The sequence below is a fragment of the Saccostrea cucullata genome, unplaced genomic scaffold (genome assembly GCF_032062105.1).
Source record: "Saccostrea cucullata isolate Sc308-1 unplaced genomic scaffold, CSIRO_AGI_Scuc_v1 ctg1455, whole genome shotgun sequence".
NCBI lineage: Eukaryota > Metazoa > Mollusca > Bivalvia > Ostreida > Ostreidae > Saccostrea > Saccostrea cuccullata.
In genome coordinates, this window is record NW_026924057.1 from 49,136 (window position 1) to 67,507 (window position 18,372).

At 34.0% G+C, this 18,372-nt stretch overlaps 1 protein-coding gene across 4 annotated transcripts; it reads left to right on the forward strand.

Annotated features, from left to right (window-relative positions):
- Nucleotides 1-2,638: 2,638 nt before the first annotated feature.
- LOC134265594 (galanin receptor type 1-like) lies at nt 2,639-14,161 on the forward strand. Of its 4 annotated transcripts, XM_062747815.1 has the most exons (5): nt 2,639-2,838; nt 2,934-2,985; nt 3,076-4,398; nt 8,867-8,987; nt 13,874-14,161. In XM_062747815.1, exons 3-5 carry the CDS (start codon nt 3,502-3,504, stop codon nt 13,978-13,980), a joined length of 1,125 nt encoding a protein of 374 aa, XP_062603799.1. In that variant the 5' UTR covers nt 2,639-2,838; nt 2,934-2,985; nt 3,076-3,501; the 3' UTR covers nt 13,981-14,161. The 4 variants fall into 4 exon arrangements, with proteins under 4 accessions (XP_062603799.1, XP_062603802.1, XP_062603801.1 ...); XM_062747818.1 differs by lacking the exon at nt 8,867-8,987; XM_062747817.1 differs by lacking the exon at nt 2,934-2,985 and having other exon boundaries at nt 3,064-4,398.
- Nucleotides 14,162-18,372: the final 4,211 nt, after the last annotated feature.

An 18,372-nucleotide genomic window follows, 5' to 3' on the forward strand; every position in this document is an offset into this window, starting at 1 on the left:
ATTTTAGCGTCGAAGACCCCCCTTTTTTAATTAACAATTATAGGGAGACTTGAAGAGTCCGGAACTAAACGCCATTTAACGTTGGACTTTACCCAAAATGTCACAAGGATTACATACGAGAAGTATGAAAGCCCTAGCTCTTACCGTTCAAACGTTATGATCAAGATTAAAATTTTTAAAAATTAGGTCAAACTCCAAGGTCAAGATCAAAAGAACAAGGTTGCTGGTATCCGATGAAAGGTCTTTTCACAAAGAAAGCATATAACATGTATAAGAAGGATGAATTAAAGTCCTATAATCAACCGTTCAAAAGTTATTATTGCCAAAGTAAAAGTTTGGAATTTTGATTTAAAAGTGTGTTAAAATCCAAAGATAAGTTCTAGAGGTCAAATTTGGTGGTACCCAAAAAAAGGTCTTGACAGAAGGATTGAACCTACGAAATATGAAAACAATATAGTCCAATCCAGTCAAAAGTTTTGGGCAAGGTTAAATTTTTGCGGACGAACAGACAGACAGATGGGCGTACAGACGGACAGGACAGAAACTATATATACCCCCGAAACTTAAAAAGTTCAAAGCTATAGGATTATAACGTATTTCAAACTCCCAGAAGTTAATTCTAAAGCAATATGAGCTGCATGTTTGACTTCGGAAAGAAATATTCAAATTTGTAATTAATTATTTCAATGACAGAAAAACAGAACGTTAATAAACTTCTGTTGTTCATATTGCTATGGAAGAACTTTTTATAAGCTTTGATTGAAGCAAAATTGAATTATTGTCGTCCTGAACAATAATGATTTCTTATATAATACTGTATATTCGGTTGTACAGATATATTTCTTCTGAAACATTTAAAACTTTATTTCGTTTTTTTTTTTATAATAAGGGTTTAGATTACATACAGATTAACCATTTTAACACATTTTACCAGCAAAATAAAATTTTCAAAAATGCAGCTCATATTGCTTTAAGATACAGAGAATAAAAGACGAACTTTCCCAATCTAAGATGTTCGGAATAGAATACAAAATTTCCAAAGCGAAATAAAGTTGAAAAGAAAGAATGAAAATTTTCTGAAGCCTGTAAATATTACACTCAGATACATATTCTTACAAAGTGATGTACATCATAAAAAAATGACCAGTAAGTTTTATACAAGACTTTCGGTTAAACTTTAATTATAGATACATCACCATTCTCTTAAACCTTAATTGCCCTTTCTCACATCCTAAAAATGTCAAGTGTGTGTGATTTCGGAATTCCACAAAAACCCTTGACATTGTGAGGATGCTTTTCTCATAGTCAAGTGAATTGAATTAGCCATCAAAATAAAAAGCTGAAGAAGCAAATACACAGAGTTGTGGTCCTCCGCTTCCGGTGTCTGTGAGTGATATGTCATCAAAATTTGACTTGAAATATGAGATTATTCTGGGATTTAGGGCAGTTGAATGAAACTTCAACCAAAATGATGTCCTAACCAAATATCACAATGAATCAGTAGTACTCCTGAAGGAGAAGAGTTGTTTGCATTGAGAAATTTTATTTTGTGGTCACGAAATTTTATTTCGTTTCTTTGAATTTTATTTCGTTTCTACGAATTTTATTTCATTTCTTTGAATTTTATTTCGTTTCTACGATTTTTTTATTTTGTGGTCACGAATTTTTATTTCGTTTCTACGAATTTTATTTCATTTCTTTGAATTTCATTTCGTTTCTATGAATTTTATTTCGTGGCCACGAGTTTTATATTTCGTGATCACGAATTTTTATTTCGTGGCCACGAAATAAAATAAATAAAATTCGTGGCCACGAATCAATAAAAAAATATGTTAATTATACCATGTCCTGTACCAGCCACCGTAACTTTCTCTGTACCACTTTAAAAAAAATATTTAGGTCACTGATCTTCTTGCTTTTACTGCACTCAAAAACATTCATCTTTAGGAGAGAGAAATCTGCAGAGCGTGTGGAATTCCCGATTTATTATTTGCTGTCAGTGTTATCGGTATACAGATTGTGATGCTTTACTGCAATGCTTGATAATTTGGAGCTCCTCTTGGTAAGGCACAGATACCTATACACATGTTATAAAACAAGTTTTTTGATCCGCGCCTGAACCGTTGGAAAATAATAACCTGTCACTAATAATAATTTTCTAGCTGTCATTCTTTTCATCACATACCGTTATCTATATCTTGAAAAATTGATAAGAACAGTACATGCAAATAAAATAAATAAAATTCGTGGCAGTTAGAATATAATATTCCCAGATGCACTTGACCATGTTGACAACGGATATCGAAGAAATGTATAATTGAGTTCCCGTCAACACCGATTTTTAACTTCGGAATTTTACAGTCCCTTTCCGGACGAAAATTTAGAATTTTATATTCCCAAGATGCATGTCCTTTAAGCTCAAATTCTATTACATTTCTTCTATGGTAGGGGACATTCTTGCACTTATTTCATGTAGTTATTTCACTGGGGGATCATCAATTATTGATTTAACTTGACCCCCCGTTTAGACACATTTAACAGAAGGATTGCATGCTTTACAGGCATATCGTTCGTCACTTTAAATGAATTCGAACGTTTGGCATTATTCCATTCCAGTTTGTGAATTAACTATAAAAACTTGGTATAACTGTGCTGCACTTTCACTAGAGGAACGCCCGAAGAGGATGTTTAAACTTGGAATTTCCGTTTTAACACTGATAAGACAAAGTATGTTTTATTTAATTTCTGTGAATGTCAATGAAAAATTTGGATTTTTTTCTCATGTAGTTGGATTTACGCAAATCGAATGACTATTTCTGTTCGAAAATTCGTTGAGTCGTAAGTAGAGGGGTTTTGCAAGAAAGGGTGAAAAAAATAAAAATAGTTAAAATTTGATATTTAATTATTTAAAAAAAAATCTTAATTTTTTGTAGGTTTACATGTATAAAAGTTTTTGATGGCCACCAATTAAGGTTTTACCTATCGGTAAGTCAGACAAATAAAACAGATTTTGTCTAAAAAGTACATGTATAATTAACTTGGACAAATAAAAAGGACCAACAGTTTTTATTCCAGTGAGTATCCCCTCGCCACTGTCAAGAATGCTACATGTATGTAAAATATACAGCAGAAGTCGACATTGGAACTGGAAACAACTCATACTGCAATGTTAACATCATACCTACCGTGAAACTGGCATTGACTTACATTGCTTAACACCGTGACTAAGACAGTAAAGTCAAAGCAAAAAAAAAAAAAATGCATGCAAAAGCATTTGCCCTCTAAAATTTATGGAGTGAATTTAAAGCACATCGTCGGAGGAACAGAGGAATAAAGGACGGAAGGAACGGAAGCATTAAGGACGGAAAGACGGAGGTCCGGACTTTGATGAGGACGACGGAAAAAAATAGTTCGAGCCACTCCAATGAAAAAGGAAAATAGGCATACCCCGGTTATAATAATTGCACGGGTTATTTTACTTCTTTAAGGAACTGTGGAAAAATGTCATCGAATCTTACAGTCACGCGGACAAACACCTCACCACATTATAACGTGCACGTGTTTTGTAATGGCACGGACGTGCACGATCACTTTTCCTCTTCATTCACGGCGTTTGTCATTGTGTGGCTCTCGTTAATTATGGCGGGAGATCTGGTCGGCAATACGATGGTCATCTGGGTTATTGTGAAAAACCCAAACATGCGCAGTTCCACCCAAACAACAAACTTCTTCCTGCTAAACTTGGCCATCGCCGACCTTTTGGTGGCAATGGTTATTCCGTTTTCAATTCATTCCGCTTACATGGAATGCTGGGATATACCGCTTTTTCTGTGTAAAATTAACTCGTTCTTTGTAACACTCTCTTTGGTTACCTCTATCCATACGTTGATGTACATAAGTATCCACAAGTTTACCTGTGTACGGCGGCTCGTCGTGAACAATGACCTTCACTCCCCGGTGTCGGTGAGATCTTGCTTTATAATGATAGGTATTGCATGGACTTACGCCGCGATGTTCAGTACCGCCACCGTCATTTCCGGTCCTATATTTAAGGAGAAAACCATTCAGTGTGGACCAAAATATCCCGTGCCTGGGAATGCCAGTTTTTATTTACATATCGCTAACCAAATATTTAATGTATTTATTCCTCTCGTTGTACTTGTCTTTTGTTATATTTGTATATTCTTGTACATAAGACGTCATGCCATTGTCCAACGTCAACTGACCATTGCTCCAAACGAGGGAGTTCAAACCCAAAGTGAAAAAGGTGTGGCCTTGACCTTAGTGATTGTCATTGCGTGTTTCTCGTTGTCCTGGTTACCATACATGGTGTACACGAACCACGCAACTTTCGTAATGGAAAAACACAGTGGCATTCCGAATTATTTCAACCCAATGGTAAGTCATTTTGTATCTATGACATGTAAGGTCCCAAAAATACTTTCAAACAGAATTTAAACAATCACAAAAATGATGTTCCAGATAATATATACGATATTTGTTTATTTGACGCTGCATTGGTTTGTGTTTGTTTGTTTGTTTTTAGTAATTAAGTTGAAATCTAAATCTTCCGAGTTTTTTTCTGAGTTGATAAATAATTGTCGGTGAAACTCGATTTTGCATCACTAATTCACTAAATCAGGAATTCTGACAATTGACTGAAATAATTTGACGAAGACTAAGCAATTATTATAACGATTAAACTAATTTAAGACATTAAGATACAGACGGCCTGATAGACCTATCTATAAGTTAAGCTTAAAATACGAGATACATACACCTATCTGAGTGGAGCTTGAAATACGTGAATTTTAAGAACAAGTACCTGTTCTTTTCTCGGGAAAAATTACGACCATGGTTATTCGTCAATGAGCGCTTAGATTACGACGTGCCCGACTATATACTGTAATGTCTTTAGGCTGAGTTTATTATAATAATTTATATATAATTAATGATATTTGCTAAAATATTTTTTTAATTATACAAATAACACAAAATCTGAAAAAGTCAATTTACACAGAATTTATATTAAACCCGAAAAAGTAATTTTGTATACCGTGACACTTTTCTTAAGTGGCAATTCTGGATTTTCTTTCTTTTACAGTTCTTCTATTATATAATAATCTAACCCGTTCTCACTTAACTATTAATCTAAATTTTGGATTTTATGGAAAACCGCTCTTTTTTTTTAAATATATCATGTAAGATTATATAGTTTTAAATCCAGATTTTTGCGCATCATTACGTAAAGATAAATCTGACAAAACAGAGGATTATGAATTCTTATCTCGATTGAAATTCCTTTCATTTGGAGAGTCACAAAAACTCATGCACAAACGATGATTACATTTTTGAAAAGATGCTTCAACATTCTTTTTAATCAATTTCTCGAAACGCACAGTGTAGCTAATATGTGATGCAACTTTTATGATATATGGACACTCCCAGTTTATTATCAGTAACAGATTTTTGATGGGATTTTATTGAAAGAACTAGGAAGAATTTTCTTGAAAAAATTATCCTGGAATTCTCTTATGTGAAGCATGCAGACAAGACAAAGAACAATTATTGTTGAGACAGAGAGAGAGAGAGAGAGAGAGAGAGAGGAAGATTTCATCGTTTTTTTTTTACGCAAGATATATCTTTTACAAAAAAATTAGTCGACTAAATTTTTTTTGTATGAAGTCGACTGACAAATTTTTATGCGTTGATTAAATTCTTATTTTGCAACAATAATTATTTCCAAATTTCATCATCACTACCAAAATCAGTACCAATAGAATCCTTTGTTTTATAGGCGTATTGTTTCTGTAGTGTAATCCTTTGTTTTATAGGCGTATTGTTTCTGTAGTGTAATTCTTTGATTTATAGGCGTATTGTTTCTGCAGTGTAATTCTTTGTTTTATAGGCGTAATGTTTCTGCAGTGTAATTCTTTGTTTTATAGGCGTAATGTTTCTGCAGTGTAATTCTTTGTTTTATAGGTGTATTGTTTCTGTAATGTAATTCTTTGTTTTATAGGCGTATAGTTTCTGTAGTGTAATTCTTTGTTTTGTAGGCGTATTGTTTCTGTAGTGTAATTCTTTGTTTTGTAGGCGTAATGTTTCTGCAGTGTAATTCTTTGTTTTATAGGCGTATTGTTTCTGCAGTGTAATCCTTTGTTTATAGGCGTATTGTTACTGCAGTGTAATTCTTTGTTTTATAGGCGTATTGTTACTGCAGTGTAATTCTTTGTTTTATAGCCGTATTGTTTCTGCAGTGTAATCCTTTGTTTTATAGGCGTAATGTTTCTGCAGTGTAATCCTTTGTTTATAGGCGTATTGTTACTGCAGTGTAATTCTTTGTTTTGTAGGCGTATTGTTTCTGCAGTGTAATTCTTTGTTTTATAGGCGTATTGTTACTGCAGTGTAATCCTTTGTTTATAGGCGTATTGTTTCTGCAGTGTAATGCTTTGTTTTATAGGCGGTTTGTTACTGCAGTGTAATTCTTTGTTTTATAGGCGTATTGTTTCTGCAGTGTAATCCTTTGTTTTATAGGCGTAATGTTACTGTAGTGTAATTCTTTGTTTTATAGGCGTATTGTTTCTGCAGTGTAATCCTTTGTTTTATAGGCGTATTGTTACTGCAGTGTAATCCTTTGTTTTATAGGCGTATTGTTACTGCAGTGTTATCCTTTGTTTTATAGGCGTATTGTTACTGCAGTGTAATTCTTTGTTTTATAGGCGTATTGTTACTGCAGTGTAATTCTTTGTTTTGTAGGCGTATTGTTACTGCAGTATAATTCTTTGTTTTATGGGCGTATTGTTACTGCAATGTAATTCTTTGTTTTAAAGGCGTATTGTTACTGCAGTGTAATTCTTTGTTTTGTAGGCGTATTGTTACTGCAGAGTAATTCTTTGTTTTATAGGCGTATTGTTACTGCAAAGTAATTCTTTGTTTTTGTAGGTGTATTGTTTCTGCAGTGTAATTCTTTGTTTTATAGGCGTAATACTTCTGCAGTGTAATTCTTTGTTTTATAGGCGTATTGTTTCTGTAGTGTAATTCTTTGTTTTATAGGCGTATTGTTACTGCAATGTAATTCTTTGTTTTAAAGGCGTATTGTTACTGCAGTGTAATTCTTTGTTTTGTAGGCGTATTGTTTCTGCAGTGTAATTCTTTGTTTTATAGGCGTATTTTTACTGCAGTGTAATTCTTTTTTTTTGTAGGTGTATTGTTTCTGCAGTGTAATTCTTTGTTTTATAGGCGTATTTTTACTGCAGTGTAATTCTTTTTTTTTGTAGGTGTATTGTTTCTGCAGTGTAATTCTTTGTTTTTTGGTAGTATTGTTACTGTAGTGTAATTCTTTGTTTTATAGGTGTATTGTTTCTGTAGTGTAATTCTTTGTTTTATAGGCGTAATGTTTCTGCAGTGTAATTCTTTGTTTTAAAGGCGTAATGCTTCTGCAGTGTAATCCTTTGTTTTATAGGCGTATTGTTTCTGCAGTGTAATCCTTTGTTTATAGGCGTATTGTTACTGCAGTGTAATCCTTTTTTTTATAGGCGTATTGTTACTGCAGTGTAATTCTTTGTTTTGTAGGCGTATTGTTTCTGCAGTGTAATCCTTTGTTTTATAGGCGTAATGTTACTGTAGTGTTATTCTTTGTTTTATAGGCGTATTGTTTCTGCAGTGTAATCCTTTGTTTTATAGGCGTATTGTTACTGCAATGTAATCCTTTGTTTTATAGCCGTATTGTTACTGCAGTGTTATCCTTTGTTTTATAGGCGTATTGTTACTGCAGTGTAATTCTTTGTTTTATAGGCGTATTGTTTCTGCAGTGTAATTCTTTGTTTGATAGGCGTATTGTTACTGCAGTGTAATTCCTTGTTTTATAGTCGTATTGTTTCTGCAGTAAAATTCTTTGTTTCATAGGCGTATTGTTACTGCACTGTAATTCTTTGTTTTATAGGCGTATTGTTACTGCAGTGTAATTCTTTGTTTTATAGGCGTATTGTTATTGCAGTGTAATTCTTTGTTTTATAGGCGTATTGTTTCTGCAGTGTAATTCTTTGTTTTGTAGGCGTATTGTTACTGCAGTGTAATTCTTTGTTTTGTAGGCGTATTGTTACTGCAGTGTAATCCTTTGTTTATAGGCGTATTGTTACTGCAATGTAATTCTTTGTTTTGTAGGCGTATTGTTACTGCAGTGTAATTCTTTGTTTTGTAGGCGTATTGTTACTGCAGTGTTATTCTTTGTTTTATAGGCGTATTGTTACTGCAATGTAATTCTTTGTTTTAAAGGCGTATTGTTACTGCAGTGTAATTCTTTGTTTTATAGGCGTATTGTTACTGCAGTGTAATTCTTTGTTTTGTAGGCGTATTGTTACTGCAGTGTAATTCTTTGTTTTATAGGCGTATTGTTACTGCAATGTAATTCTTTGTTTTAAAGGCGTATTGTTACTGCAGTGTAATTCTTTGTTTTGTAGGCGTATTGTTACTGCAGTGTAATTCTTTGTTTTATAGGCGTATTGTTACTGCAAAGTAATTCTTTGTTTTTGTAGGTGTATTGTTTCTGCAGTGTAATTCTTTGTTTTATAGGCGTTATGTTTCTGCAGTGTAATTCTTTGTTTTATAGGCGTAATGCTTCTGCAATGTAATTCTTTGTTTTATAGGCGTATTGTTTGTGTGGTGTAATTTTTTGTTTTATAGGCGTATTGTTTCTGTAGTGTATTTCTTTGTTTTATAGGCGTATTGTTACTGCAATGTAATTCTTTGTTTTAAAGGCGTATTGTTACTGCAGTGTAATTCTTTGTTTATAGGCGTATTGTTACTGCAGTGTAATTCTTTGTTTTATAGGCGTATTGTTACTGCAGTGTAATCTTTTGTTTTGTAGGCGTATTGTTTCGGGTACATGAACAGTGCTTGTAATCCGGTAATCTATGCCTGGAGGTTCCCGCAATTTCGCCAAGGCTACAAGGCAATCTTCAACAAGACCAAGTACTTCGTTACTGTTGGTAAATGTAAAACTATACTCAGTCATGATCAATACTGATAAAGTGTACGTAATTGTTTAATCAATCATTGTAGAAATCTTATGGTATTTTGTGAACCTTATGTCTTTTATTTAGAACACTCAATTATGTGTCATTTATTTAAGAAATAAAGTCCGCGTTTTCGTGAATGTTGCAGGATAACTCGCGAGGTCGAGAAATGTTATTTGAAAGATAAAAGCCGAGCTTTTATTTAAACAATAAAATGCTTTCTTTGTTTGTTATTACTGGAATGAACGGAAACTATGTAATTTTTTTCTGCAATAGCTGCGACCGTTCATTCCAGTAATAACAAACAAAGAAAGACATTTTATTGTTTATATTTATATCTGTTTAAATAATCAATTAAAGTAGTAAAGATTAATTATTGTATCAATTAATGATGCGAACGTCTTTATACGTTTCATTGATGGAAAGCCACTGATTAAGAAATCTGTACAGGCGACATGCCTACAGTAGTTTATGCAGTGATGAACGCAATGGGGTTTCTTAAGAAATAAAGGAGAAAATATTCAGTCTATGTAAATATATTTCAAACAACATTTCGAGACCGAGGAGGTTATATCCTGCATTATTCACGACAACTAGGACTTTATTTCTATTCTACAAAGATCGCTGAACATGCTAAAATACGGCTGATCGTTTCCTCTATAGAGAAACAAATTAGGTCACCATGTCTCGATAATACTGTTCCATTTAACACCAAAGCGAAATTTTGTTTACTTACCTGTGTATGGAAATCAGACGATTTGAGCTTTTGTTGCATTAAAAATAGCCTTTTAAAATTACATTTTTTTTTTCGGAATATGTATTGATTAATTTTAATGAATAGATGCAGTAACAAAATCATGTTCCTGCATTACTAAAATCACGTTTTTTAAATGTGTAGGGAGGTCCGTGGAATATCCCGCTTAGCTATAAAAACCGACCTTCATCAGCAACTTGATGTAATTTACAGTGTTTATACTGCAAAAGACGACACATCTATGCGGTCTAAACAAGTATTTTGTTCTACAGCCAAACATGCATTTGAATTGTTCAAGTTTGATACGTGTTTCTGATCTGATAATTTTTTGATGACGTTCGTGATTTATTGGAGAATAATTTAATTCTGGTTGTAACGCTGTATTTGATTGGATAAAAAATTTACTTCATATCGTATAAAATGGGTTGCCTACGTCACAATGACTTACGTCAAAAACGTATCAATCCGCCTGACGTTACATTAAAATTTTGTACAAGTTGAAGTCATTTTGTTAGAACAATCATCTTTTTTCTTACATCAAATGAATGGAAATTAAATTATAAACAATGAATTTAATAGCTACCCATTTTATACGGTATAAACTGGGTTGGAACAGTTTACGCTTTTTTATAAACCGCTTGGCGGTTTATAAAGCGTAAACTGCCCCAACCCAGTTTATACGGTATAAAATGGGCAGCTATTAAAAACATTACTTAAATAATGTCCGGTGGTTTCCTTTGATGTTTCGATAATCGTGGTAGAATTCACAATAAGCCCTCCGCTACGTAGTACATTATTTTTATATTTTCTGAAACACTATCGGCTTTCTAAACCCATCGCGCGTCTCAAGCCACTGTCTGGAGTCCGCATAAAGTTTTCTCCTACCCGTGGCTGCTTGATCACAAAAAGTGTCGTAATCTTGAATATTTTCGCTTCTCTATTGTGACGTCATATTTAGTCAGTCGGAAGCTTTGTTTCCATCGCAACAATTGACATCAACAGTATACAAGGAATATTTTGTAAACTGCGATTTAGGGAATAACTATCTTCTAATTTGGTATTTGCGACCGTTAATGCTGATTTAACGGTTGCAAACTGAGTTTTACCGGCGACGCGTATGCGGAGCCGGTAAAACGGATGTTTGCGATCGTTAAATCAGCATTAACGGTTGCAAAGTATAGGTTCCAGCATAAATGCCGAGTTGTATTGATTATATCGTTTTCATGGGGCGTGGAAATCGCGGGCGCGGCCCGCCCGAGATTTCCACGCCCCATGAAAACGATAATAACCAATAATACAAGGCAATCTATGATGTAAGCAACTTGTCGCATGTCTGATGACGTTAACATTGAGAGTGTCAAAATTCAATAAAACAATTTTGACCTGATTTCTGTCTACTGCAGTGATATATGAAGGGGCGTGGAAAGTATTATCGCATATGTGAAATGGGATATATCACCACAGAAAGATCAAAGAAAATCACCGCAGATATGCAACAATACCAAATTAGAAGTTTAGTTATTCCCATATATTTACATTCAGTGTAATTTTCTTTATGAAATCCATTATAAATCCACGACGTTCAAATTTCTATAACACACGCGAAACCTTGTCACCGCGCGTTAGAATACACAGAAGGAACTACATGCATTTTCAATATTTAGGAACAAAAAAATGTGTATTGTTTTGACTCAATTTCATTTTAAAAAAAACTACCCTTTTAAAATTAAAATAAAATCACAACAAATGTGCATTAAAATTTAATTTATCATTTTTTTCCTCGCAATGTTTATTTGCGTTATTTAACTTTCCAACGTCACAAACGGCTTTCCAACGTCACGAATGGCTATTACGTTTATTAAGCACACCAATACCGAAGGGCGCTAAATTCACATTAAACATGAACAAAATAAACAATTATGATAAAGGAAAATTAGAGAATGTAAATATAAGCATTGAATTCATATTTTGGGATGTCTTCGGTCCTATAACACACCTGGCCGTGCTGACAAATTAACATACCGCGGTATTCAATTTGTCGGCACGGCCAGGTGTGTTATAGGACCGAAGACATCCCAAAATATGAATTCAATGCTTAATTTAATGCAATCCGTGCATTTTGTTTGTTGTTTACGTCTTATTTTGTTGAATTTTGTTACATGAAATACGTCATTGTATTTTTGCGTCGCTCTGTTATGACGTCACAATATGAAAAGCTTTCACGCTCGTTAATATTAGTTATGTAGACACTTAGAGGGGTAATACGGAAATATGTGGGGTCCTTGAAAAAATCCATATTGGGCGAGGCGTAAGCCGAGCCCAATATGCATTTTTTCAAGGACCCCGCATATTTCCGTATTACCCCTCTAAGTGTCTACATAACGAATTTATCCTGCCGATGGTTCTCTAAAAGATTAATTCTAATGCAATTGTTTTGTAAAATACGTTTTCATCGGCTAATGCACTGATGTTTGAAGCAGTAAAACGAGCATTAACGAGCGTGAAAACTTTTTCATTGTGACGTCATAATAGAGCGACGAAAAACACAATGCTCCGTGACGTTTTTCATGTAACAAAATTCATCAAAATAAGACGTAAACAACAAACAAAATGCATGGATTGCATTAGAATGGGAATAACTGATCTTCTAATTTGGTATTTGCGTCCGTTAATGCTGATTTAACGGTCGCAAACATCCGTTTTACCGGCTCCGCTTACGCGTCGCCGGTAAAACTCAGTTTGCGACCGTTAAATCAGCATTATTTAACGGTCGCAAATACCAAATTAGGAGATAGTTATTCCCTAAATATTGATAGTACCAATAGACCGCTTTCACTTAACGTCCACGCAAGACGGTCTACATCCACTGTGCGTTGTCGTCAGACGCATTGTGACGTCAGTTATGAAGCTCCTTGCGGGTCACGTGAAGGCAGTATATTGATGATGTGTGGTTGGTAAATTTTTAATATATGTTGGGTAGGTCACGTGGAGGGGGCACATTTGCAATGTGAGGTGGGTAGACAGCATAACATCGTTTCATGCAGTATTGCTCTCGGCCAATGAAATTTCACGATTTTTATCAGAGGCAGGATAAGGCTCGTTTTACTGCTTCAAACATCAGTGTATTAGCAAAATCAAAGAGTGTTCTACAAAACAATTGCACTAGAATGGATATTGAAAGGTCGCGATCAAGTTCATCATCCGACTATGCTATACTCGCATTGGTCAATATTTTAATGAGCTACGAAGAATTCTCTCCTCCATCAACAACGGCCAGAACGGGAGAGGATCGTACGTTTTGGCCCTGGTTTGCGAAGATCTTCTAAACCTGGATCCGGAGAGCATCAAATGCGTTAGAAAACCGTTTTGTAACGTTGTGAACATTACAGGCTGCAGCGTAACACTTAGTACGTAGATCAGTTTATAGCTGCTACTCAACGTTAGATTGTTTAAAGTCACTACTCAACGCCAGGTACATAAAAGGCGCTAGGGAGCTACTACATAAAAGCTAGGGTTTTCAATAGCCACTACTCAATGCTGGGTAAATAATAGGCACTGGGTAGCCACTACTCAACGCTAGGTAAATAAGCGTTAGTTAGCCACTACTCAACGCTAGTTAGATAAGTTAATAAGCGCCAAGTAGCCACTATATAAAACTAAGTACATCACAGGCGCTCATGAAAGCCGCTACTCAATGCTATGTAGATCAATTCATAGCTTATAAGTAGACGCTACACAAAGCTTTATACGTCACAGGCGCATATCAGCCGCTACTCAGCGCAATGTAGATAAGTTCTCTTATTTCAATAGTGGACGAGAATCATTTCGATAACAAGCATAGGTTGCAACCACTATTGAAATAATGTTCATTTATTCAGTAAATACGCTCCATTTTACTATGATGCACGAAATATTGCTCAATAGTTACAATCCAATCGGCCTGCTTAAATCTGAGGCCTGTTCAGCAGAGCGAGCGCTCGCCAAAATTCCTTATACCTCCAATAGTAATTTTGGCGAGCGCTCGCGAACGTTCTCTCTGCTGAACAGGCCTCTGGTAATTCTGATTGGTTATTTGATGCTTAATCTGATATATTTTCTTTTGTAGTTGACGGTGGTCGTAGAATCACGCGCCCAGTCTGCAACAGTAAAACTGAAAATGAGGCTGATCATCAGCTGTCAAGGGCATCCATTAATGACATCACATCCTTATAAATATAAACCTCAGCCATCATTGAACGAGATTGGTACAGCTAGTGGAAATGCCAACAAAATCCTCTATATTTATAGGTCGAATAGCAAATTCCTGAGTGGTTAAAATTTTAAAAATATATTTTGAAAACACCTTGTGGTCATTTGCAAAATTAATCTGTTTATATAAATACAAAATACTTTGCTTGTTTGTTTTTTAACGTCCCTCTCAAAAATTTTCCCCTCACATGGAGACGCCATCACTTGCCGGTAGAGAACTTCAAATTTTGACCTATGCTCGGCACTAAATGCCATTTAGCATTGAGGGATCTTTTTCGTGCTAGGATCTTCTGTAACACGTGACCTCAGTTTATTCGATCTCATTCTAAGGACCGGGCTCTATACCACTGCTTCAAGCAAGCGTGTCACAACTACCTTGTAGTTGATAGAAAAAATGCTTGGATTTCTGATTGACATTATATATATCTGGTATTTGAGTTGCAGGTTTTCCAAGAACCCGTTTAATTTCCCGTGGTTACCAATTGCGTTCCGTAATAAGCATACATAATTTTGCATTCGTATGAAGCAGAATTTATGCAAAATCTCAGGCTGTTATTGCCATCTACTCGATATATCGACGACGTATTTTCAATCATCTACTCGACATTTCGATATATCGATGACGTATTATCAATCAACAATGGTTATATGCATTCAAATATTATGTCGACAAAATGTATCCAAGTTAACTTGATAATAAATTGATCAAGTAAACTTGATAATAAAGATATCACAGAGTCTGACACACCTATTTCATTTTTGGATATTTTATTGGAAAAAAAGTCAATTAAACTTTAAAATAAAGCTTTATGATCAATGTGATGACTTTAACTTTTGAATCGCCATCTCTCTTTACGCAGCAAAATACCTTCATTACCTGCATTGGAGTTTATATCTCTTAGTTGATTTGATGCGCAAGAGCACACACCTTTTAGTTTTAAAAAAGAGATAAGTTGAACAAACATTTAACAAAACAAGAATATCAACAGTCCTGTTTTTGTCATTTATTAAGTTTCTATGTTCAATCAACTGACCTTGTCAGCAAATACAATCTACACCTATTACTAAGCTAGATGCTTACTGACCTTTTTCATACTCATTGTCAGGTCCAGTCCAAACACTATTTCTACCTACGTAGCTATTAATAGCTACCTAGGTATTTAAAGCTACCAAAAGTAGCTATTTTTACCTACTTTATATAATTTCTGCATTTTGCGACCAAAAGACCAAACAGCGCAACATGGTTTACACCGTATTTTTTGATATGGTCACACTTATGATGAATACGACAAAAATTTGGCCAAAAAATGATTTCTTCCTGAATCGGCAATTTTGCATTAGTTTCTATGCAAAATTGATAATATACGAAGTTTACATTTTTTGGCCAAATTTTTGTCATATTCATCATCAGTGTGACTGTATCAAGAAATTGTGTGCTCACCATGTTGCGCCGTTCCTGCATTTGGCTAAAAAATGCAAGTAAAGCAGAAAGTAGGTAAAAATAGCTACTTTGGGTAGCTTTAAATACCTACGTAGCTATTAATAACTACGTAGGTAGAAATAGTCTTTGGACTGGACCTGATTGTAAGGCCATTTTTATCACATTGAATTTCCAACAAAATTTCTCGAAATTTCATGATCATGACAAGGTGCACTCTTATCTGATGTGTCCGGTCAGCAGGGGATGATCCCACCTCTAGTTCATTGGCTCTGCTCCTGATTTATATATATATATATATATACACACAATGATATTATTTTCTTTTATATATACATGTTTTTTGTTGTTGCGTGAAAATAGTTATATATTTTGCATGTTGACATATTTTTATCTTTTATGTTGACATAATTATCTAACATGTAGGGACATAAATATGCTACCCGATTTAGTTGGTTAAGTTAACCAGCATTAGCATTAGATTCACTAAAGCGATTAGTAATTTGTGTATGTCAATGTACTTTTTTGGGTGTTGAATTAGGTAAATGGAGATAACAAACTGTATTCAAGCTCAAACGTCCATAAAACAATACGAAATGAAAGAAGATCAAACACTAACCTCCAATTTAAACATCTAGAGGTAGGATCAGGTGCCGTGGAGGAGTGAACATCCCATGCTGACCGGTCACCGTGTGCTGCTTGTCATGATCGGGAAAAAACGGAAGAATCATCCGTCATCAATTCAGTGTATAAATAATGAACAATAAGTATGGAAGACATTAGTCATTATTTGACTCAATGATGAATTGCATCTACTAACAAGGTCATTATATCGACCGCAGAACTAAAAAATGCTGATATTCTTGTTTCATCGGCTAGTTTGTCAATAACTTAACTCCTTTAAGATATAAGAGTTGTAATTCACACTCTAAAATATTTTCCTTTTTACCCAGGTTCATTCCGAAATATAATTGTTCTTGATCGAGGTTAACTTTCCTTAAATAAAACAAATTGTAGGGTTTCAACAATTTATTATACAAAAACATGGAAAAATGAAAAATCATGTAGTACCTGATTCAGGTGGAAAAGTTGTTAACCCTAGACCTAGTCAGTGAGTAGATACATTACTGATAATATAAAGCCAACAGAATAAAAGAAGTGAAAGTGACTAATAGATACTTTTAATGCTTGACTGACAATTGACCACCGATAGCCAAATATTTATCTCTCTATAGAGCTGTATTATAGCTATCTTACCTAAAAATTAAAACAAAGATTTCAACATTAATTTTTTGGTTTTATGAGTGTAAAGTCTGAAAGATGAAATGTATAAGCATCCTTTTCATTAAATTATACGGAATTAAGTCAATACTGATGCCAAAATATACCCAAACAATGATAACTTCTACCATCTAGGGGAGCTAACCAAAATAGACAACTTCGAGATGAATCTCGAGCGTGACTGAAATAAAGAGAGATCCTAATGACTGATTTTCATGTTTTCAATAATATTCAATTGAAAAATGAGAAATTGTATGATAATTAGGCCTAGTCAAAAATATACTAAATTTACTCTCTTTTATAAACTTGTAACGCTTCATTCTACATAAATCACAACATGACAAATATGTCTCCGATCCCGATGAAGACACATGCATTTTTAAAAAAATATTGTGGGAATTTGTGCGACTCTCTAGAGAATCAGTTTATTCATGAAAAAATTATCAATTATGTTAAAAATCGTTAGAAAGTACTTTATCGTACTTTTCTCTAGATCTTAAGGAGGCTAGGTGGTCAACAAATTATTTTTTTATTAACGAACAGATATACCTTACATTTTGGGATATGGTATCTTAAGCTATCAACTATCATTTGGCAAAGAAAAAATTCATAAATTTTAATTTTAAAATTTGATCATTTTATTGTATCTTTATATGGAGCTCTTCTTCTAAAGGAGATCAAAATAGTCTAAAAATTGCCACGACCACCCAAGCTCTTGAAATGAATTTATGAAATCTTTCGCATATGCTGTGCTATTCATTGAAAGTACATTTCCTTAAAAGTATCTTTATGAAATGATTTTTATGTAGATTAAGAGAAATAATATATTATAAAAGCTTCCTGTTACTTACTTAATCAGTTACTTTCGATTGACATTGCTAAGATCCAGTGTATTCAATTTCACTTCAATGTTAACGAATTGTGCCTTCCATATGTTACTTTTTTTTTATAGATAAAATGGTGTCAAGTGGAATACCTATGTTTAATCTGAATACCTTTAATTTTATGGAAAGCCAAAAGTGAAATCTACTACAAAGAATTGTACATGTATGTACGTAGAACATGCTCTTGTGTATAGAATAAACTTAGAGGTATATACTCCGTATGCAGGTGATGACGATACATGTAATTTGCTGCATAAGTATAAAAAGTTGATGATTGAAAAGTTAAAGTCATAACTTTTAGCATAAAGCTTGGTTGTTAGAGTATTATTTACATCTTTTTCTTGTAAAATATCCAAATATGAAACAGATGTGTCAGACTTTGTTATCTTTTATCTCAAGCTGACAGGAACATATAGTATCAAGATAAGGAGGTAAGCGACCATTATTGATTGATAAAACGACGTCCATAATTGTATAATGTCAAGTTTCTTTTCATGTATAAGATTTTGGAAAAGAATCTGGGTGGATTAGGCGAGTCATATGCCTACGCAAGGGCAAGCAAAATATCGATCAAATAAAATCGTGCAAATTCCACTTTTTGTTGAATTTGGGAGTTATTTATAACCATATGCATACAGTAAAGATGAAACTTGAATCAAATTACTTACTAATTGAAAGGGGGAGCAAAACCAACAAAAAAGGCAAACCCCACTTTTAAATGCCTATATTATGTTTGTCTTTGCAAGAAATTGC